The 23277-nt window shown below is 44.4% G+C and overlaps 1 protein-coding gene across 3 annotated transcripts in view; it reads right to left on the reverse strand.

Moving 5' to 3' along the window:
* DCDC1 (doublecortin domain containing 1) overlaps nucleotides 1-23277 on the reverse strand; it is a 533665-nt gene that overhangs the window by 196911 nt on the left and 313477 nt on the right. For all 3 annotated transcript variants that reach the window (XM_088470412.1, XM_088470415.1, XM_088470413.1), the window contains exons 15-17: nucleotides 19702-19824; nucleotides 18566-18671; nucleotides 5784-5918 (exon numbers count right to left, since the gene is read on the reverse strand). In XM_088470412.1, the coding sequence (XP_088326538.1) occupies nucleotides 5784-5918; nucleotides 18566-18671; nucleotides 19702-19824 (364 nt within the window). The remainder of the gene's footprint in view (nucleotides 1-5783; nucleotides 5919-18565; nucleotides 18672-19701; nucleotides 19825-23277) is intronic.

Consider the following 23277-nt stretch of genomic DNA (forward strand, 5'->3'; position numbering starts at 1 on the left):
ACAATGAGCGCACAGTGACATGACAACAGCCGCAGAGCTTGTAGTGTCTGGATGTTACAACTCTTTGCACTGTGTCAGTCTTAGTTTCTGTTCTATAACCAGGGGTTAAAATGGGGCGGAACTGCGTTCTGTCTAGGGGTGTGCACCAGCCACTTTTCGTGTTTTGGATCTGGATTGGTTTTGCCAAAACCACCCTTCTGTGTTTTGGGTTCTGGGTTTTGTGTTTTGGATCTGGATTATTTCTTAAAAAATAAAAAAAAATGGTAAAATCACATAAAATGGGCCTTTTTTTGTTCCTATGCTATTAATAACCCCAATAACATTAATTTCCACTCATTTCCACTCTATTCTGAACACCTCACAATATTGTTTTTAGGCCAAAAGGTTGCACCGAGGTAGCTGGATGACTATGCTAAGTGACACAAGTGGCGGCACAAACACGTGGCCCATCTAGGAGTGGCACTGCAGTGGCAGACAGGAAGCCAATCAGCGTTATGGTGCCCATTTGCATGTAGCACGGACCCGGGAGATCCATGCTACATGCATCTGTGTGATTGGCACAGAGCAATGACAGGTCCGTGAGACCCGTCTGTGCTGCTGTGGTAAAAAAAAAAAAAAAAAAACTGTGTAAAAAAAGAAAAAAAATGTGCCCACCCCCCAAAAAAAGAGCAACCAGCCCTGGGCATTAGTGACCCAGTGCTGGGTGTGCTTAAATACAGGGGACAAACGACTTAGGGGTCCCCTTTACTTAAGCACAACCAGCACCGGGCTAGTCAGAACCAGCGCTGGTTGCCAAAGTACGGGGGACAAACGACGTAGGGGTCCCCCGTATTCTGCGCAACCAGCTCTGATCCGGTCCTGGTTCTGGAAATACAGGGGAAAAAAATGAGTAGGGTTCCTCTGTATGTTCCAGAACCAGCACTGGATTTTTTCTAGCGGGGGGCTGATGCCACAGCCAGGGGAGCCCTTTCACCGGGCCCCCCAGCCGCAGCATCAGCCCTGACCGCTAGTCAGCCCAGCCCGGGGATCCCTGGAGAGCTGGGGACCCCCCAATAAAGGGGTCACCCTCTCCAGGGCACCCCAGGCCCAGGCTGATAGCCCGGGGCTATCCCCGCCACCCCTGGTGGCGGCGGATGGCGGGTTGATAGTGTGGTGTGGTGTAAATAAATAATATCAAACATTGTCTTTACAAGTAGAACTGTAAGTCCCAGCAAGCCTGCCCCGCATGCTGGTACTTGGAGAACCACAAGTACCAGCATGCAGGGCATTAAGGGACCACTAGTACCTGTAGTTCACCTGTAAAAAAAATGTTTAAAAAAAACACAGGACACACACACCGTGATAGTATAAGTTTATTAAACATACATACACACACACACGTACACATACTCACCTATGTAACCCTGTAGCATCGGTCCACTTGTCTGGTAAAGTATCCATAGGGGACCTGTGAAAAAAAACATACTCACCATCTCCTATGCGAGGTTCTGTCCTCTTCGTTCCAAAGTAGGCATCCCCGGACTTGGCAAAAAAAAAAAAAACGAAAACCAGATCCACGAACTTAGTACCGTTCTATAGAACGGTACTTCCCGAATGAGAGCTTAGCGGCGGGGTATCACCATGGAAACCCTGCTGCTAAGCGTTCATTGGCTGAGAGAGGTCATCTCCCGTCTCTCAGCCAATGAACGGCTCCCTCCATTGTAGTCAATGGTGGGAGCCGCAAGGTTATTAAAGTTTACCCTGCGGTTCCCACCATTGACTACAATGGAGGGAGCCGTTCATTGGCTGAGAGTCAGGAGATCACCTCTCTCAGCCAATGAACACTTAGCAGCGGGGTTTCCATGGTGATACCCTGCCGCTAAGCTCTCATTCGGGAAGTACCATTCTATAGAACGGTACTAAGTTCGTGGATCGGGTTTTCGTTTTTTTTTTTTTGCCAAGTCCGGGGATGCCTACTTTGGAACGAAGAGGACAGAACCTCGCATAGGAGATGGTGAGTATGTTCTTTTTTCACAGGTCCCCTATGGATACTTTACCGGACAAGTGGACCGATGCTACAGGGTTACATAGGTGAGTATGTGTACATGTGTGTGTATGTATGTTTAATAAACTTATACTGTAACGGTGTGTGTGTCCTGTGTTTTTTTTAAACATTTTTTTACAGGTGAACTACAGGTACTAGTGGGCCCTTAATGCCCTGCATGCTGGTACTTGTGGTTCTCCAAGTACCAGCATGCGGGGCAGGCTTGCTGGGACTTGCAGTTCTACTTGTAAAGCCAATTTTTGATATTCTTTATTTACACCACACCACACTATCAACCCGCCACCCAACGCCACCAGGGGAACAGGGGAACCCTACTAATTTTTTTCCCCTGTATTTCCAGAACCAGGACCGGATCAGAGCCCAGAGCTGGTTGCGCAGAATACGGGGGACCCCTACGTCGTTTGTCCCCCGTATTTTTACAACCAGCGCTGGTTCTGACTAGCCCGGTGCTGGTTGTGCTTAAGTACAGGGGACCCCTACGTCGTTTGTCCCCTGTATTTAAGCACACCCAGCACTGGGTCACTAATGCCCGGGGCTGGTTGCTCTTTTTTGGGGGGGGTGCACGCCATTTTTTTCTTTTTTTACACAGGTTTTTTTTTTTTTTTTACCACAGCAGCACAGACGGGTCTCTCGGACCCGTCAGTGCTCTGTGTCAATGACACAGATGCAAGTAGCACGGATCTCCTGGTCCGTGCATCTGTGTCATTGAAATACACAGCAGCACAGACGGGTCTCACTGACCCATCTGTGCTCTGTGTCACTGTCAATCACACAGATGCATGTAGCACGGATCTCACGAGTCCGTGCTACATGCAAATGAGCACCATAATGCTGATTGGCTGAGAGCTGTGACAGACGGCTCTGTCAGCCAATCAGCACTTTGCCCGTTAAAGGCAAAGGCATTTTTTTTAAATGGCCGCTCGAGGCAAAACCTCGAGATCGAAGAGATCTTGAGGTTTTGCCTCGGGAGAGGGATCCGGGGCAGACAGCCCCGGATCCCCGAAGTTCGGGTGGGTTCGGGTCTCAGGGAACCGAACCCGCTCATCCCTAGTTCTTCTCAGTTCTAATTGGAGGCGGAATCAGTTCCGCCTCCGTCCACCCACCTTGCCTGGCCTCAGAAACTGGCAACTGTGGGTTGCGGGCCTGCGGCTGAATGAGCTCCGCGCTGCACAAGCTACTACTGGCTAAGCCTGCCTAGTCGGCCGGCCACACCTTACCTGATGTGAGTGACAGTAAGTACACAGGTAGCCACAGCTGCCCGCTGCTGCCTGATTAAGTAGTGAATAGTGATTGTGTTTGTTTTGTTTGTGATGATCATGTCAGGCTCAGCGGCTGGCTTTCCGGTTCCTGCTATGACCACCCCGCTGTGTGCTGCCCATGTCAATAAATGTGGTGGGTGAGCGCCACTGCCACGCTACAATTGTATGATGAATAATTTTGGCCCGTGCCAGCCCTGTCTTCTCCAGTCCCTCTCCTCTGGTTTGAATAAGACCTTCCTCCCGCTGCCTCCCCCTCTCCACTGTGTGTGCTCACCCGGCTCCCACTGCCCCCTCTCCCAACTGTGTGTGTTCACCCTGCTCTCACTGCCCCCCCTACCCACTGTGTGTGTACACTCTGCTCCCCCTCCCACCCCACCCCCACTTCGTGTGATTAGTGTGAGCACAGCTGCTCTGGGTATTATGTGTAAGGGGCACTACTACTGTGGGCATTATGTGTATTAGAGGTACTACTGTGGGCATTGTGTATAATGGGCACTAATGTGGGTATTGTGTAAAAGGGGCACTACTGTGTGTCATAACTTGAATAAGGGACACTGGGCCTGATTCAGACCCGGACGCTATTTGCGGATGCTCGTTCTTAAAAAGGGGCCGGATATTTAATTGAGCGCTCGCTCTTTGCGGTGTGTTGATGCCTCTATGTCTGAGCGAACGTCCGAAAAATGCGCTCGCTATTTTGTAAAAACGCCTCTTCGCCTCATTCGCATCACACGTCATCTCCGTTATTTATTAGATTAATCGGGAACATCGAAAGGCATCTGAACTGCTCGCAGTGCTTGTGGTAGGATTTACTTTCCGCTATCACTGCGAGCAGTTCAGGCTAAAAGACAACCAAGTGACGTGGTCGATGACGCTCCTTTACTAATTATGCACTCCCATGAAACGCCGTTTTGACCGTTAGGCACGCCTGCGTTCGGATCTCCACCCCCCCGTTTTCAAGTACCTTCCCCTGTTACCACCCACAAACGGTACATTCTGTCAATCAAATTAGCAGCCCCTCATTGTTTTACGAGCGCACGATTTCCGACCGCAATGACTGGTTTGCGCATGCGCAGTTGTGCGACCATCGCTCAGAGCGAACGAGCGGCCGCTTACGAGCGGCTCTGAATCAGGCCCACTGTGCGGTATAATTTGAATAAGATTGTGCTACTGTGTGGCATCATTTTTATTTGGGGATACTTGTGTGTGACCACACCCCTTTCTTTTGAGACCACGCCCATTTTTACGGCGCGCTATCCCTTTATTAAAAAAAGGGAGAGAGGGCACAAATGTATATATTTATAGTCTACAGCAGTAGTCAGGGACCAGGAGTATATTACCCCTCATGGGGTAAAAATTAAATTCCTGGGGGTAATGGACGGACAGCCGGGCATGCATATGAATCATTCTATAATATAGACTGATTCATATGCATGCCCGGCTGTGCCGCAGGGAGGCTCTAAGACAGACGCCCGCTGAGATGTTATTACCAGCGGGCGCCCGGCTCCTTCCCTTCAGCGCCACATTAGCTGGAGTTCTCTTCTGAACTCCAGCTTCCGGCTCTCTCCATGCGCACTATGGGAGAGACGTCATGACGTCTCTCCCATAGTTCCGAGGAGCAGCCAGACGGACAGGACGGCGGCAGATGCAGGAGCGGGGATTAAGGTAAGTGGTTTTTTTTGTACAAGCAGCACTACAGGGGCATTATATGGGGGCACTACTACAGGGGCATTATATGGGGCACTACTACAGGGGCATAACTATGGGGGCACTACTACAGGGGCATTATATGGGGGCACTACTATATGATTTCCTTTCAAATCAAGGGGGTAATGTCGGCGTATCTAAATAAATTTTGGGGTAATAGTTCCCTGACCCCTGGTCTACAGGGGCGCCGAGGATGGGCGAAGGGTGAGTTCCAGCACCTCTCTAGGACCACTTTAAGCACTGTCTATAACCCTACAGCCGGAATGATTTTAGATGTAAAAGGCAGGGCATAGCCCCAGTTCCTGATTCTGCTGAATGATAGTGATATAATTTTCTTTAAAAAAGTGATATACTATTGGTGCATTATAAATACTCGATGATGAAAATAATCCTCTCTCTATGTCCTTGCCTCATATTTACCTACCTCTCTGCATTCCATTTAGAACAGTGATGCTACAAGTTGTAAACCCAGGCTTAAACAGTGCGCAGGGGGACATTTACAGAAAACACTCACACAGTAAATTCAATTAGCAAAAATGTCCTACATTAATAAAAGCTACGATGAAGGTTTTTGCAACGGTTCACTATATTTGCTATATAGTTGTTTTTGTGATGTAATTTTATAACTACCCCTCGTTGAGCACTTGATGATGACTGCCCTGGAGTGACAGTCATAAGAGTCAATGTAACCATTCTAATCTAGACATACATACTAAATGACAAATAAAATGTAAGTAGGACGCATTCCAATATGAGTGGTCAAGAGGTTATCTTACCTTGGTGATTAGCCACACATTACTTGATGGCAACGCTGACACACTTTGATTATGTCCCTTCTTTCCTGCATGTACTGGAGCTCTGCTTCTCTTCTCGACCATTACTGAAGGATGAAACACCATCTGTGAGTCCACCTGCAGCAATGGGAAATGCAATTATGGAGCCACACAGGTCAGAGGTGAGCCTAAGGGGTATATTTACCAAAGTGAGTGTTTTTAGAAGTGGAGATGTTGCCCATAACAACCAATCAGATTCTAGCTTTTATCTTCTAGAAGGTGCTAGTTAAATTTTAAGTAGAAGCTTATTGGTTGCTATGGGCAACAACTCCACTTCTAAAAACCCGCACTTTAGTCAATACAAATTAACAATCAATATGTCAGTCGGTCTTCAATTTACCAAAGACCTGAGAAAGCAGACTTGATTTGCATCATGAAATGCCCACTCCAGGCCCTTGTTAGTGGACAAAGCAATTAATCATTGTATAAACTGTATAATTCCTAATGTTGCAGTATCATCTATAGCACCAATCAAGTACAAGCCAGATTGGAATAGATGACGGGTTAAGTTTAAGTTTATAAACCGAATTATGTGACACACAAGGGGGACGTATTACTCTATTATGTGAAGCAACAGTAAGGTTCATCGACATTTAGGTCACAATTTGTACTGGACTACAGCAACCAATCAGAAGTGACCTTTTATCTGTGTTATGCAAGTTAGACAATGAAAGCTAGAGTCTGATTAGTTGATGTAAAATCAATGTCAGCAAATAACCCTCGGGGTAAAATTACTAAGAAGTGCTTTTCAAAGTTGCCGTGACTTTGGCGGGTTTTGGCCGCTGGATTAAATACATAATATTACACACCAAACAAGCCTGGTTTCAGTGCAAAATCTGCATGTAAAATCAATACTAGAACAAAAGACCTGGGAGTAAAATTACTAAGTGGTGCTTTTCAAAGACGTCGCAGTTTCGGCTGCTGGGTTTAAAGAGGCAATAATATTATATATACAATACAAGCTATTGCTCCTTTAAAACCATTGTAGATGCATTGAAGTGCCACAGATACCTAGTATCATGAAGGACCCCTTCTAGCCCGTCAAAGGGCAGCAACTCGACGTGGAATCAATAAGTGGACGGAAGACCTCTGGAGAAATGCTGACCCATGTCATTCATCAGAACTTTCCAGAATTCTTCTCGAGTCAATTCTTGACAACTTGGCACTGATCACATGGTGCATCATCTTGCTGAAACATTCCATTGTTGTGGGAACAGATGAAGTCTATGAAGGGCTGCAAATGGTCATCAAGCAATGCAACGTAGCGGTTACTGGTCAATGACATTTTCAGACGGACCAGTGGACCCAACCCATGCCACGTGAACACACCCCACACCATTATGGAACCACCATCAGCCTGCACAGTGCCTTGTTGATAACTGGGCACTATGCCCTCATGGGGTCTGTGCCACACCTGAACCCTACCATAAGCCCAAAACATTTGGAACCGTGACTCATGGGATCAAACCACATGTTGCCAGTCCTCCAGGGTCCAATTAGCAATGTCACAAGCCAAGGTGAGGCGTTGTGTCTGGTGTCATAGTGTTAACAGGGGCACTCTGATGGGTCTTCTGCTCCCATATTCCATGGAAGCTAAAGAACACTGCACTGACCTGCGGGTACCTCCAGCATTGTATGTGGATGTGATCTGAGCCAGTGTCGCTTGTCTGTTACCACGGACAATTCTGGCCAGACGCAGCTGGTTATGCTCATTAAGCACCCGTGGTTGGCCACTGCGCTGTCCATGGTGAGGGGTAATGCCTCCCATGAGGTATTCCCAGTACACACGTTATACCGTAGATCGAGGAATGTTTTTTATGTAAACCCACAAAACCTAATATTCAGTAAAAAAATATATATATATGTGTGTGTGTGTTTGTTTGTGTGCATGTGTGTCTGTGTCAAAAGCACAGTAATAGTCATTTACAATTACAAAGAACAATCAATAACCCTTGGTCCTTCACAAGGGCAAATAAGTGGTTCACCAACTGCACATATAGGGCCTGGTTCAGTTGCCTACACACTGCCGATGTCAGAAGTAGTGGAGTGATTATTCTGTTACTGCGAATGCGTTTAAATTGCAACACGCATGCGTTCTGATTGTTTCCATGTAGAGACGCATGCAAGGGGAAGTGTACTGAAAATGTAGTGGGCATTCCTGGATGGTGACAGTGAGGTTTCTTAGCACACGCACAGAGATGGGCATATTGGAGTGCCGCAGGCGTTTTGGTGAAAGCAGTTGCGTGCACAGATGCTCAGCTGCCCAAAAAGGAGGCCATACTCTGACGGATAAACTGGGGCTGGTGCAAGTTTCAATGGTGCAACTGTGCGACCAATAGCGTTGTCTATCAATATTACGATCGCTGAAAGTGGGGGTCTCAGCTCTTGCACATCCAGATGCATGGATGTACACAAGGGAAGGAGTTTGTAGCAGCATTTGCATAGGGTCACAGACGGGCGACTGCCAATAGACGCAGCCACAGGTGCTTCTGCGACCACCTCTGATTTAGACCCTTACTCTGCACTCTTGGAAGATACCTGTTACGGTTACGTAGGGTACCGCGTGTAAACCCCTAGAACCCAGTGGACAAGGTCTTCCGCCAGTAACAACCGCCCGTTGTTCCATTAGAATAGATTATGTTCACCGGTACTTAGGCGGCCCCCTGGACTTATACTCGGGGTAGTAGCAGTTTACACAGATCTCATTGGAGGAACATAGTAAATAGTGACAGCTAAAGAGCCAGTGTCTGAAGCACAGTTAGTCCATCAGAAGATTTAGAATGCGGCTTTGAGAGCCGGAGATGCGGCTAAGTGTCAGTAGTGTGGCTGGAGAGCCGGTGGTGTGAAGCGGCTTTGAGAGCCAAAGGTGCGGCTCAGTGCTGGTAGTGTGGCTTGTGAGCTGGTGGTGAGATGCGGCTTTGAGAGCCCGGTAGTGTGGCTTGAGAGCCGGTGGTGAGATGCGGCTTTGAGAGACGGTAGTGTGGCTGGAGAGCTGGTGGTGAGATGCGGCTTAGAGCCAGTAGTGTGGCTGGAGAGCCGGTGGTGAGATGCGACGTAGAGAGCCGGTAGTGTGGCTGGAGAGCCAGTGGTGAGATGTGGCTTAGAGAGCCGGTAGTGTGGCTGGGGAGCCGGTGGTGAGATGCGGCTTAGAGCCGGTAGTGTGGCTGGAGAGCCAGTGCTGAGATGTGGCTTAGAGCCGGTAGTGTGGCTGGAGAGCCGATGCTGAGATGCGGCTTAGAGCCGGTAGTGTCGCTGGAGAGCCGGTGGTGAGATGCAACTTAGAGCCGGTTTTGTGGCTGGAGAGCCGGTGCTGAGATGCGGCTTAGAGTCGGTAGTGTCGCTGGAGAGCCGGTTGTGAGATGTGGCTTTGAGAGCCGGTAGTGTGGCTGGAGAGCCGGTGGTGAAATGCGGCTTTGAGAGCCAGTAGTGTGGCTGGAGAGCTGGGGGGGAGATGCGGCTTAGAGCCAGTAGTGTGGCTGGAGAGCCGGTAGTGAGATGCGGCTTAGAGCCGGTAGTGTGGCTGGAGAGCCGGTGGTGAGATGCGACGTAGAGAGCCGGTAGTGTGGCTGGAGAGCCAGTGGTGAGATGTGGTTTAGAGAGCTGGTAGTGTGGCTGGGGAGACGGTGATGAGATGCGGCTTAGAGCCGGTAGTGTCGCTGGAGAGCTGGTGGTGAGATGTGGCTTTGAGAGCCGGTAGTGTGGCTGGAGAGACGGTGGTGAGATGTGGCTTAGACTTACACGAACCATGCAGCAAAGCTGGGAGAACTCACAGGAAACGCTGAGTCTGGCAACAGGAACGGGAAGGGCACGTACGGAGATGCTATAGCCGGCAAAGCCATGAGGATGCTGCCTGGTATAAAAAAGGTGAGGAACCAATCAGATTAATGGACGATCATCCTGTGTTCCCAGTAACCCATGACATCGTCCGGCGTCCAGGTTGCTTAGAAACTGATGGTGCAGTTCGCATACGGGAGACGTAAGTACTGGACGCGATGTCCGCAGTGTCGGAGAGTGACAAGTCGTGCCGGCGACTTGTAACAATACCTAAGCAAGCTAGAATTGCATTTATTTGTTTGAAGAGATGTAAGAATCAGGGAGGATGCATTACGCATTTCTCCTATACCCTGCGTATCTTACCCAGTATTATTTATTATAATTGATAATCACAATGCAATGCTATTAAAATATACTTTGGTGTGATAACACTACAAAGCAATGGTTTCTAGCGCCAGACCCCTTACAGACATTTTACAAGCACTAACATCCCTAGACAAATGCAAATGAAAGGTTTCCAGTGAATATGAGTTTACAGGCGGCTGGGTAGCTTTCCATGTTCCTTAGCCCTACCTCAGGCATGACTGGCGGTCAGCAAGTAAGATAAACGCAGCTTAGCCTAGTTACACTCTATAGACACTGAGGCAGCGCTGTGTGTAGTCCAGTGTTGGTCTGGTGCTCATATCTGAACTGAGGTAGGGTAATCGCCAACTTCCTGTCATACTGGTGCTTCTACCATCAATCATGGAGGCTGTAATGGCTGCAATGTGCTCCCTCTAAAGTTTATATGACAGTTTCTGCTTTATTTCAGTACATTTCATTAATATTTTTACCTGAATCTTACGAAATCTATTTTAGGAATGTAGGGGTCTATGTACTAAGCCTTGGACTGAGCTAAAGTACCAACCAATCAGCTCCTAACTAACCAATCAGCTCCTTCCTTATCTAATTACATCCCTTCTAACAGTCCACACACAACCTCACATATTTTCTCTTTCTTCACTTTGACATCCTTCCAACCCTCGGCCAACATTCCTGTGTGACTGGATCATACCAAGAACCTCCGCAATCTAGCTGGACCAATTTGCAATATGTAGCACCTATCCTTGTGTATCAATACCTATTTCCCTATAGTTTGTAAGCTTGCGAGCAGGGCCCTCTTACCTTCATGTCTGTCTGTTACTACCCAGTTTTGTTCTATTACTGTTTCCAATTGTAAAGCTCAACGGAATATGCTGCGCTATATAAGAAACTGTTATTAAATAAAATAAATAGCTGTCAGTTTACAGGCTGTTTGTAAAATGACAGCTAGGAGCTGATTGGTTGGTACTTTATTTTCAAGGCTTGGTACATCTACCCCTTACAGAGAGATAAAGTGGACGGAAATAAAGGCCCAACCAATCAGCTCCTATAATTTTTCAAACACAGCTTGTAGGAGTTAGGAACTGATTGGTTGGAACTTTATCTCTCTCCACGGCTTAGCACATAGACCCCAAAATCACCACAAATTTATATTTCATTTTTTTTTGTTGTTTAAAGTAACAAGGGAAGTTAGCTGTCTAAGGGCTCTATTTACTACAATCCGCATTGGTAATGCAGATTGTAGTGTGATATTACCGAGTGAATTCGCATTGCAAATTCAGGCAATATCACAGGGATTTACTACAAATCCCTTGCAGGGACAGAGCTTGCGAGAAACCTCTGTCCCTGCAAATCCCCTCCGCATACTAGTCACGGTATTTTCGCAAAAAATACAGTGACAAGTGCCCCGCGCATGCGCCGACTGACCGCCGCTGCTACCCCCCATCGCTAAGCCCACTCCCCGCGATCGCGGACCCCCCGCGACACCCCTCTGCCTTAATTACACTTATCTGCATGATCCGGGCTCCGGTGATGTCCTCCATGTCCTCCGGTCAGCTGACATCCCATACTGCATTGGGACCCTGTCTGGTGACGACCGGGCCGCAGTGCAGCATAGGAGACCAGCTGAACGGAGAAAGGACATCACCGGAGCCCTGAACTCCGATCACCGGAGCCCCGAACTCCGGTCCCTGGAGTCAGGTAAGTTTGTTTTTTTCTTACTTTTTTTTTACTGCGTTTGGTCTGTTTCGATCACACAGCTGATTACTGGGGCCGGCTCTGGGCTCTGCTCTGCCCTTCAGAGCGGAGCAGGAGTCCGGTAACCGGGGGAGACCCTGGATAACGCGTTATTATCACAGGGCTTTCCCCGGTATTTTTTCACATTTTATTTTTAGTAACTTTGGCCAGATCACATTTCCCATTACAATTATGGGAAATACGATCTGCTTACTAAAAATAAGTTATACTTAGGGGTAGGAGTAGAATTTTACGAATTCTACTCCAATTGCCCTTTAGTAACTGTAGGTGATACTAAAATAATGTGAAAAGGGTGTGAAAACTGGATGCAATCGGGAAGCCGGCTGACATTATACCGACAGCCGGCTTCCCGACTGTCATATCCCAGCGAGGGTGAAATACCCGGCGTCTAGATGTAGAAGCCTCTTATTTCACGACCCCGGGAGACCGGCGCCCGGCATCCCGATCAAAGGGATGCCGGGCACCGCGAGCGGACAGCCGTGGGGGGGAGGGTTAGGTTTAGGGCTCCCGGGGGGGACTTAGGGCTAGGCACCCCCCGAGAGGTTAGGGTTAGGCTAGGGGGAGGGAGTGTTAGGGTTAGGCACCCCCGGGGGGAGGTTAGGGTTAGGCACCCCCCAGGGGGACTTAGGTATAGGCAGCGGGGAAGGGGGGGGTTAGGTTTAGGCACTTAGAGGGGGGATTAGGGTTAGGCACTTGGGGGGGAGGTTAGGGTTAGGCACTCCTAAGGAGGGTTATGGTTAGGGAGGTAGGTTAGTGTCGAAGCTGGTTTAGTGGCTGAGACAGAATCAGTGTAAAATTAGCTTGGAGCGATGCCATCTTGCAAATGGCAACCAGACTCCATCTTAAAAATAGGTCACACAGCGCCATTTTGTCCAAACCACATAGTACACAAAACACAACGCTAAATTGCTAATAAGTAGCACGGCCAGCTTTTTAACAATCTTCCCCACACACATACCGACGGTGTTTAACATACATACAAATGACTTTCCAACACATTAAAATCACCATGAACTTAAATAATGAACAGTGCAAAATAGTAGCAAATTAGTGGTGTTTTACCTGCATTCACATTAACACATACACGCAATGTTAAACAGTGCACAATGCAAAATAGCTAATTATTAGCACGTTCAGCTTTTTAACGATCCCTACACAACCAATATCGACTTAGGGCCTGATTCAGAGCCGGACGCTCTGACCAGAGCGCTCGCTCTGAATCAGGGCCCTCCTACCTAAAAATGGAGCGGCCTCCTGGCCGCTCGCATAGCTGTGGGTAACCACCCACAGCTTATGCGAGCGGCCAAAAAGATGGTCGCGATGGTCATGACCATCGCGACCATCGGGCTTGCGACGAGACCCTGCGGTAGGCTCTCGCTGCTACAGGCCCAGGAGTGCTTTTGGCTCTATCAGAGCCAAAAGCACTCCCACTGACATCACTAGTGATGTCAGTGGGGCCGGACCCAGACGGTAGGGAACGCCTCCGTCTGGGCAGCAACGCCCCCGGCACGCCCACCAAAGGGGGCGTGCTGTCAATCACCATCGACAGTACGCCCCCTTTGGTGCGAGACCCGTAGTGACAGCTTGGCTGTCGCTATGCGGGTCTCGCGCATGCGCATGATGGAGCTCCCTCCGTCGTGCTCATGCGCATTAGGGCACCATCGACCTGCTTGCGAGCGCTCAGCGCTCGCGAGCGGGTCTGAATTAGGCCCTTAGTCCCATACACTCAGAGATACCTTTCCAGCTTAGTGCTGCTCGCTAAGTACCCCACAGACACCCAGACGCACAACGCTATTTAGTGTCGTTCTCCCTTGCATACATACACTTATAGCAATAGTTCTGTAGCGCAAAAGGGTTATTATTACATGATTCATCCACAATGCCAGCGTGTAAAGAAAATGACTGTTTACTGCATCTAAGGTTTAATATGTGATAAGTAAGCCGTGTTTGGTGTTATACTGATCTGCACTTTCTCAACAGCTTTCGGTATCATCGGTGTGAAGATCGCAACATGCATTCTCAACTTATGCACCGTCGAAAGTTAAAGCACCCAAAATGTACTTTGTAAAACCAACAGCCTAGATTTGCATGAGGCGGGAAAACGGAGATAACCAGCTGTTGGAGGCTGGTCTGTGTCCATTTGAATCAACCTGTTAAATGCCCTGTAACAGAAGCACCGTGATGGGGAACCAATGGGATCGCAACAAACCTCTCTATTGTGTAGTCTATTTCTGTAGGGGTATAAATATGTGTGTTCTGACCCCAGTTTTCAGTCTTCATGCTGATGCTATTGATGGAGGTTTCTTGCTGATGCCGGAATCTGGTCCCAGAGCGCCTGCGTATGTGTAACTGTATCTTGGGTCTGTATAATTTCTTTGCGCTAAATTGTACTTAGATCACAGTGTGTAACTAACTTTACTTTGCTTGGAATAATACTTTGTGCTTTGGAAACATGTTCAAGGTCTGAAGTCTTTATTTTACTGTATGACTGCGTACGCAAATAGCGTAAATTTTAGAAGGTATAGGCAGGTTTTTAGAAGGTTTAGGCAGGAGCGCATAGAGGTTTTAATCCAGTATCCTTATTAGGTAAGTTAATACTTACCTAGGGACGATCGAGATTTCCAGCGCTGTCGGGCTGCCACTGCCGGGATCTGTTCCAGTGTCGGGCTGCCGCTGCCGGGAATCGAACCGCTGGCCTTGAGACCGGCGGTATTTCATACCGATTCTGTGAAGACATTCCTTTTCAATTTATTTTAGTAAAAATAATGTTAATAAGTAGAGCCCTAAGGGGTAGATGTACTAAGCCTTGAAGAGACTTTATCTCGCTCCAAGCCTTAGTACATCTCCCCCTTTAAGCGTGGAATGTGCCCCTTGTTTATTTGACAAAGTTTGTTTTGCGAACTTTAAATGTGATTCGCTTTGTACAGTTTTAAATGACTGACAGAGTGAAGAGATGCAGCCGCATTAGCCAACAAATCCAAACATTGATTTCCTTACAATATATAATGCACCTTCTGTGCCTGAACACTGGAATTAAAGCAATCTGAAGTCTATTCTTTTCTAACACAATTAATGGAAATTTCCATTCCCTCTGTAATGCTAATAGAGATAGACTGCGTGCCCTAGAGAGGACTATATTATAGCAGGGGAAACATATGTATGCCCCAGCACAAATTAAATGTATCAGCTTTACATCAATGCAGGATTCTTGAAACCCTGCAATCCAAACCCAATACTGAGATTGGATTTTAACCCTCACTTAGCAAACACAATTCAGTCAGAATCAATTATTTGTATCTGATCCCTGGAAGTATCTGCAGCCAATGACCTGTAAGTTCTTAGTCTGCTTAGGAAACCATTCATGAAGAAGTTTGTTGTGCGCAAAACTAAAACTATTGTCTACCCCAACAATAGTAGAGCACCAAATCCCAAAGCTTATTTCAGATCATTTTCTAAAAGGGCTTCATTCAGCATCTTGTGTCATTTAGCATGTAATATGTACCATACATGTACCATATATATTGCATCCTAGGTCATATTCAAGCGCTCTTGCTTATAGTATAAATACAAAATTTGCTACATATAGATCGGTTGTGTAATAAATCTGATACATTCACTGTGTACATCAGGAGTGCGGTTACATCATCTTCTTATCTATCTTACCTCTCATGGCACCCTGCATCTAGATTTCACATCCATGGTGTAATGTACATGTGTGTGCGTGTCTGTGTGTGTATGTGTCATATATATAATACATAAAATGATGCAGGTGGAACGACACTCACAGTTAATCGGTGCCCTCCCGATGGGGTCCTGGGTGGGGGACCAATACAGCAGGGTAGGGGCAACACTCAGGTCTCTCCAAATAATACAAGCAGGCAAGCAAGACCTGCTTGTATTATTTGGAGAGACCCGATTCGTGCCCCTACCTTGCTATAAAATATATATGTTTGGTGTAGATAGATAGATAGATAGATAGATAGATAGATAGATAGATAGATAGATATACATGAGATAGACAGATAGAGAGACATGAGATAGATAGATAGATAGATAGATAGATAGATAGATAGATAGATAGATAGATAGATAGACATGATATAGATAGATAGAGAGATAGATATGAGATAGACAGATAGATAGATAGACAGAGAGATAGATAGATAGATAGATAGATAGATAGATGTAGAGATATAGATAGATATATATGATAGATAGATAGATAGAGAGATAGACATGAGATAGATAGATAGATAGATAGATAGAGAGACATGAGATAGATAGATAGATAGATAGATAGATAGATAGATAGACAGATAGATAGACAGATAGATAGATAGACATGATATAGATAGATAGAGAGATAGATATGAGATAGACAGATAGATATGAGATAGACAGATAGATAGATAGATAGATAGATAGATAGATAGATAGATAGATAGATAGATAGAGGCTGCCTCCACTCAACTTTAATTGAAAAATAAAATAAACTTTAAAATAAACAAATAATTAATTGGAAAAACTTTAAGAAATACAAACCATGGTATTCTAAACTGTGAATAATGTTACAGAGAAGCTAAAACAGAATATCTTATGTTATTACCTTTTATGTAAAACTAATACCTAAATGATGGGTAAATATAAATGATATTCCTATCTATTCAATGGCGCATTCTTGAGGTAATAGTTTAAAAACTGTAACTTTCTAATTTATCTGAACCACAAAAGCACGTACCCTGGCACAATAGCTACCTAATAAAACAAACCCAAGTCTAAATTCGCCCCCTACCCTGAATTACACCTTCCCAAATATCCCCCATAGAGAACTGCAGAAAAGTGGTACTAATTGAGAATGTCACAAAAAAGTGACAGTTGGAGCTTTAGATTACTCCCAAATCCTTATTTTTTATGTTTATGCCCTGATATTTGGCATGCAGCACCGAGCGACAGTTCTACCCGGCCATGCCAAATTTCAGTTCGGTACCTCGATCAGCTTTTGGGGTGTAGCCCCTTAAACACCATGACCCCTCTCCGGAATTATCTATGGAGATTTCCGGTTTTTTAGATGCAGCCTTAATATAAGGGCACGTCTGTGCCCTTATAATATATTTTTTATTAAAATAAATTTCTAGCTGCTGTAAATGTTTAAAATGACCTTATTTAAGTAAATAAAACTGAATATGGATTTTTGATTTACACATCTACAGACCAGGAATTGGAATACATTGGTTCAGCTTATGGCTAAATGCCATACTGAAAAGGTGCATGTTGACAATTTCTCTCCATTGCCTATTGTATTATGTACTAACGTAGAGGGGTATAAGGCGAACACAATTACTAAATAACAGTGGATTCACTCACAGCATCAACGCTAACATTTTGTGGCATAGAAATAGGCAACATTATAGATCACAACAGGAAAAATAAATTATTTGCACTATCCACAAATTGTGTCTAAGGCTGCCGTAGACAGAAAGGGTTAAGCTGTCACCTGAAAATATGTATCTTCCTCTGCAATGTCAGATACACTACAGTAGGTATATTTGACAATGATCAATTCACTTCTGCTTGAGTGAAACTCTCATTTCAAAGCCCCAGGCTTCCCCTCATAAACACAAACCCAGAACTAAACACACAGTTTAGTCAGAGTGCAATGAGGATACTTCTAAATAAGACTTCATTCAGCTGCAAGCATTTGGGCTGATTAATACACTAAGGGGTGATGTATAAAGGGAATGCATTTGTGTTTTTCAGGTTTTTATCCCAATTAGGTGTGTACATTTCTGCAGTAGCTAAAGTACATTTGTATTTTTTCACAAAAGAATAGTGTTTCATTGAGCACTTATACCACATTATCAGTTTTGCCAAAATTGAGTCTGAGTCTACTAGTTAAATAAATAAATCAAAATAAATAAAATAATTTAAAAATACAAAAAAAATAAATAAATATATATATATATATATACACACACACATATATATATATATATATATATATATATATATATATATATATATATATATATATAAAATTCCAGTAGACTCAGATCTGTGGAAAATTACAAATTTGGTATATATATATATATATATATATATATATATATATATATATATATGTATATATATATATTAGGAAAGATAATATAATATAAATGAGAGTGAGCATTCAATTATACAATAAACACAACAACATTAAAACTAGAATTTATCTATTTTTCATTCTGTTTCTCTCACTGCCTGCATGTGTATCGATATTCCCTATGCTTTCTGAAACTGCCTCTTTATAGATTTTATTCACAATTACCCAGATGATTTGCGTGCACAGTCTACTCTAGTTTGACTTTTGTCTTTATTTTGTAGGATTACATGATCGATTCTATACAAATAAATCGTAACAGTGGCCTCTGTGCTAAATATTGTGAATAAAATGTAATTTATGTATAAGTAAAATATTTTCTGTGCTCTTCTGTGAATGATTTTAGAAGGGGTCTATCCACTAAGCCTTGCAGAGAGATAAAGTGGAGAGAGATTTAGGGATCTATTCACTAAGTCTTGGATGGAAATAAAGTGAACAGAGATAAAGTACCAGCCAATCAGCCTAACTGCTATGTCACAGGCTGTGTTTGAAAAATGACAGTTAGGTGTTGATTGTTTGGTACTTTATCTCCCTCCACTTTATCTTTCTCGAAGGATTAGTGAATAGACCCCTAAATAAATAATGTGCATTAATCATAGTTTGGGGCCATGGAGATGACTTCCATTAATTGTTGGGTTGACAGTAGGTCTTGGATTAGATTTTGCACCAATATTGAACATTTTAATATACTTACCTTCGATTGAAGAAATAGGCCGTCCACATCCACAATTTCTGATACATGGAGAGACTGATGATATGTAGTGGTCACATTGTCAGGGAATCCTGGACACAGATGCCAGCTGTACAGGAGAGAGTCACTGAATTTACTCAGTATTTAAATGTATCTTTATTATAATACTGAAAAATAAAAAATATAAATTATTGATGGAAAGACCCAATCAGAGACTCTATAAGATACTCCATCTCAGTCAAAATCACACATGGCCCTTCATTAATATGACTTTCCCTAGATCACCCACTATATGCTCAGAGGGTTTTTGCTCCTTTGTGACCAGACCAATTTCCTTTCTTTGGAAATGTATCCATTTCACTTATAATAATTATTCTATTGTACTTTAATCTATCCAAGCTAATACCCAGCAGGGTGAGTGATTTGGATAGGTATAAGGGAAAGAGTGGATAGACAAAATAGTGGCTTGTAATGTAGGTTTGGGACTGTGTGACATACATGTGTCAATGTCTCCAAGCATTGATTAACATGATTTTTTTGTTAAAAAAAAATATATCTTTAAACTTTTGTATTTTGGGAGGGGGCATATCAGGGCAGGAAGGCATCTTATCCAGGCTCCCGTTCATCTACACTGTACAGCAATAGATCCCATGTAATAGGGATCTTAGCTGGCTGACTGTTCAGTACTATTATCAAAATGTGTCCCCCTACCCCAGGCTGGAGGAGATCCCGTTATTAGGATTTTGTTTCTACACTGAGATATGCTATAATGTTTATATTGAACTCTATGTATATAGCGTTGGCGTGCCTGGTAAAATGCTGCAATAATAATTTGCCACGGACAGCCTGGTTCCAGAACTAGTATGAAATGGGCTCCCACATTGACACCATCTTTCAATGTCCTTTAAGTGTGGCAGGCAGTGTCACAATAAGGCATAATAATACTTTTCAAAGCTGCCTAGTACTGACATAAAGAATATACCGGGCATAACAAAAACAGTGTTTATAGATAATTGGACTCTAACCCTATATTATTTTAATTTTCCCTTTGAATTTGCCTTGAAATTATTAAGGAATGATTATATCATCGAGTACAGTTCCATTATTTGCTTCCTCTTCATTTTCATGTGACACAATACCTTCCATATCCAGGAAGAGACACATCAGGGTCCAACAAGGCTTTATGAATGACTTTAAGTCCACGTTCTTCTGTACAATTCACTTTGTCGAAGCTCAAAATAAGAATATTGTCAGCTGGGGGCCTGAAAAGCAAAATAGAATTGTTCTAACACTAAAGAAATCTCACATTTTAATAAATCTATGCATGTACATATGTACTGTAGGTGTGTATTGTATGCATAATGCATGTAATTATTATCATGAGTTCTACTAATCTAAATTTAGAAGATGACTACATAGAGCGACATGTCAATTTAAGCTCTGGCTCACCATTGAGATAATGATCAATTGCTGTTTTCAGAGCTTATATTCCATGAGCCAAAAGCTGGTAAACAGAAAAAAACTCAGGGTTAGATCATTATCTCACGGGCCACCAGAGCACAGTTGTCATTTCGGAACTAGTGAATGGGTGGAAGGTCGTCATAGTAACAAAAGATTACTGCCCATGTATATTTATTGCTCCCAATGGCAGTATTTTAAGTAAGGAGCCCTTGCTTAAGAACAAGGAGGTGCTATCTGAAAATAAAATAGTCACATTTTAGTAAAGTTTATAAATGTACATTATAGGTAACGTGTTATTAACACTTTTCTCATTTATTGGCACAAAGTAGGTGTATATACTCATAGATTGATGGGGAAGGCTGAATGTTATCTAGTGGCCCCAGTTATCCAGTTACCACAGCAAATGTGAAGTATATAAAAATTATACTGCAGAACATAAACTTCCATCTCATTAAACTGTCCTTCTTCTAATCCACTTATGTTTTTGGGCACAAGTGCCGACTCCCTGAATGTCTAGGAGACTCCTGAAATAGTGGGTGATTTCTCCAGGTTCCCTGGTGCCAGGGCCAGAATGAGGAATGGGAGCGACAAGGGAATTTGGAGTGACAGTGTTATGGTGTGACAGTGTGTTATGATGTGACAGTGTGTTATGGAGTGACAGTGTGTTATGGTGTGACAGTGTGTTATGGAGTGACAGTGTGTTATGGTGTGACAGTGTTATGGTGTGACAGTGTGTTATGGAGTGACAGTGTGTTATGGTGTGACAGTGTGTTATGGTGTGACAGTGTTATGGTGTGACAGTGTGTTATGGAGTGACAGTGTGTTATGGAGTGACAGTGTTATGGTGTGACAGTGTGTTATGGTGTGACAGTGTGTTATGGTGTGACAGTGTTATGGTGTGACAGTGTGTTATGGAGTGACAGTGTGTTATGGTGTGACAGTGTGTTATGGAGTGACAGTGTGTTATGGTGTGACAGTGTGCTATGGAGTGACAGTGTGTTATGGTGTCACAGTGTGTTATGGTGTCACAGTGTGTTATGGAGTGACAGTGTTATGGTGTGACAGTGTGTTATGGTGTCACAGTGTGTTATGGTGTGACAGTGTGTTATGGAGTGACAGTGTGTTATGGTGTGACAGTGTTATGGTGTGACAGTGTGTTATGGAGTGACAGTGTGTTATGGTGTGACAGTGTGTTATGGAGTGACAGTGTGTTATGGAGTGACAGTGTTATGGTGTGACAGTGTGTTATGGTGTGACAGTGTGTTATGGTGTGACAGTGTGTTATGGAGTGACAGTGTTATGGTGTGACAGTGTGTTATGGAGTGTTATGGTGTGACAGTGTGTTATGGAGTGACAGTGTGTTATGGAGTGACAGTGTTATGGAGTGACAGTGTGTTATTGTGTGACAGTGTGTTATGGTGTGACAGTGTGTTATGGAGTGACAGTGTTATGGTGTGACAGTGTGTTATGGTGTGACAGTGTGTTATGGAGTGACAGTGTGTTATGGTGTGACAGTGTTTTGTGTCTTCACATTGCAGTGAGCAGACTATGATAATGCAAATTATGTCGCAGTGGGAGGAGTGTGATGATGCGATTTGGGTCATTCAGTCCAACCTGACCTAACCTATTTGTTAGGTCACTGTTTTACAGACATATCTCAAGCAAAAGCAGGTTATATTGAAGGGTTATTGACATTCTACTGAGGTTGAATACACACCAAGATGATATCGGCACGATTTGGCATAGCGGCACGACAAATCGCGTACATCACCTAGTGTGTATACACTATTGCGCGCTCCCATTGGTCACATGCATTATCAAGTGATTGGCTGTGCTGCACAGCCAATCAGGCGATATCGCCTGCGACGCCATACATATTAATGAAGGACGGAACAGTGATCGCTCCGTTGTTTATTAAATTGTGCAGTGTGTACCGGCAATCAAGCGATGTCCAGGGTGAAGGCAAATCACCCTGAACATCAGCACGATTGCTGGTCGTTTAGGTGTGTACCTGGCCTTAGTCTAATCCAATGCAAAGTCTGAGGTGAGAGTTAGGAGTAAATAATTTTATAATGCCATCATTATTACCACTTCTCCATATATTCTTATATATGACAGAGGGGCACAACCCGTGTGTACCAGAACTGTCTTTGGGGTGCTCGCCTTCTTATATACGGAGCACGTTCTAAATAGAACCAACATGAAACGGGGCAGTGACACACAAGCATTTAGAGTTCACGACAGTGGCGTAAGTTCATACCAGACGCTCGGAGGCAAGTTATAATTTGTTGCCCCCGTCCAGCCGCTGACACTGTAATGTAGCAAATCGCATGCAGGCAGGCTATAGATAGACAAAGGCAGGAGCTGATGGTCTGACATGGAGCTCTCCACTAGTGTATGGTGGCTTCTCAGGTGCCGGGAAGGGGTGCCATATATTGGGCGGCCGTGACGGTACACTCCGGGTATATAATTACAGCCCTAAGTGGGGGTGAATATGTTGTGGACAATGGCGGAGGTGCCCCTTCAGAGCTGGAGCCCGGCGGCAGGCGCCTCCATTGTCTCCCATAGTTCTGCCCCAGGTTCACAAACAATGGGCATTTCACCATTGGAGTTCACGCAAACACTGATCATTAAATAGATTTAGCTTACTGACAGCTCACCTCCTATCATTCCAGTGCAAAATATGCCATGCCCTTACTCACATAAACATGTTCTATCTGTCAGGTCACACTCACAGATGACTAAGACTGCATTGGGGCCCATTTATCATTTTATGAAGATCGCTAAGCTCTGTCCCCCTTTGAAAACAACAGGTTGTAAGACTATACACCCCCACAAAGTTACTAAGGGGTCTATTTACTAAGCAGTGTTAGGGGACAGAGTGAAAAGTGATAAGGTGCCAGCCAATCAGCTCCAAACTGTCATTTTTCAAACACAGCCTGTGAGATGACAGTTGGGAGCTGATTGGCTGGCACCTTATCACTTTCTTATCACTTTTCACTCTGTCTCCTAACACTGCTTAGTAAATAGAGAGGTTTTGTAAGACGGCACAACCAATCAAAGTCTTCTATGGAATGTGTAAGAGCAGGTAAAGGCAATGTGTACCCACTCCCATACACTCTTTGCTTTTTAATGAACTGTTGTAATGCTCAGTTAGATTTACTGTTACACAACACTGTAAAATGATATATAAATGCTTTTCTCTCAGTCTTTCAAAGTGAATCCACTGACTCTACACTAAACTGCGAAAAGTC

This window comes from Taudactylus pleione, unplaced genomic scaffold (assembly GCF_031769625.1).
Source record: "Taudactylus pleione unplaced genomic scaffold, aTauple2 ptg000100l, whole genome shotgun sequence".
In the NCBI taxonomy this organism is placed as follows: domain Eukaryota; kingdom Metazoa; phylum Chordata; class Amphibia; order Anura; family Myobatrachidae; genus Taudactylus; species Taudactylus pleione.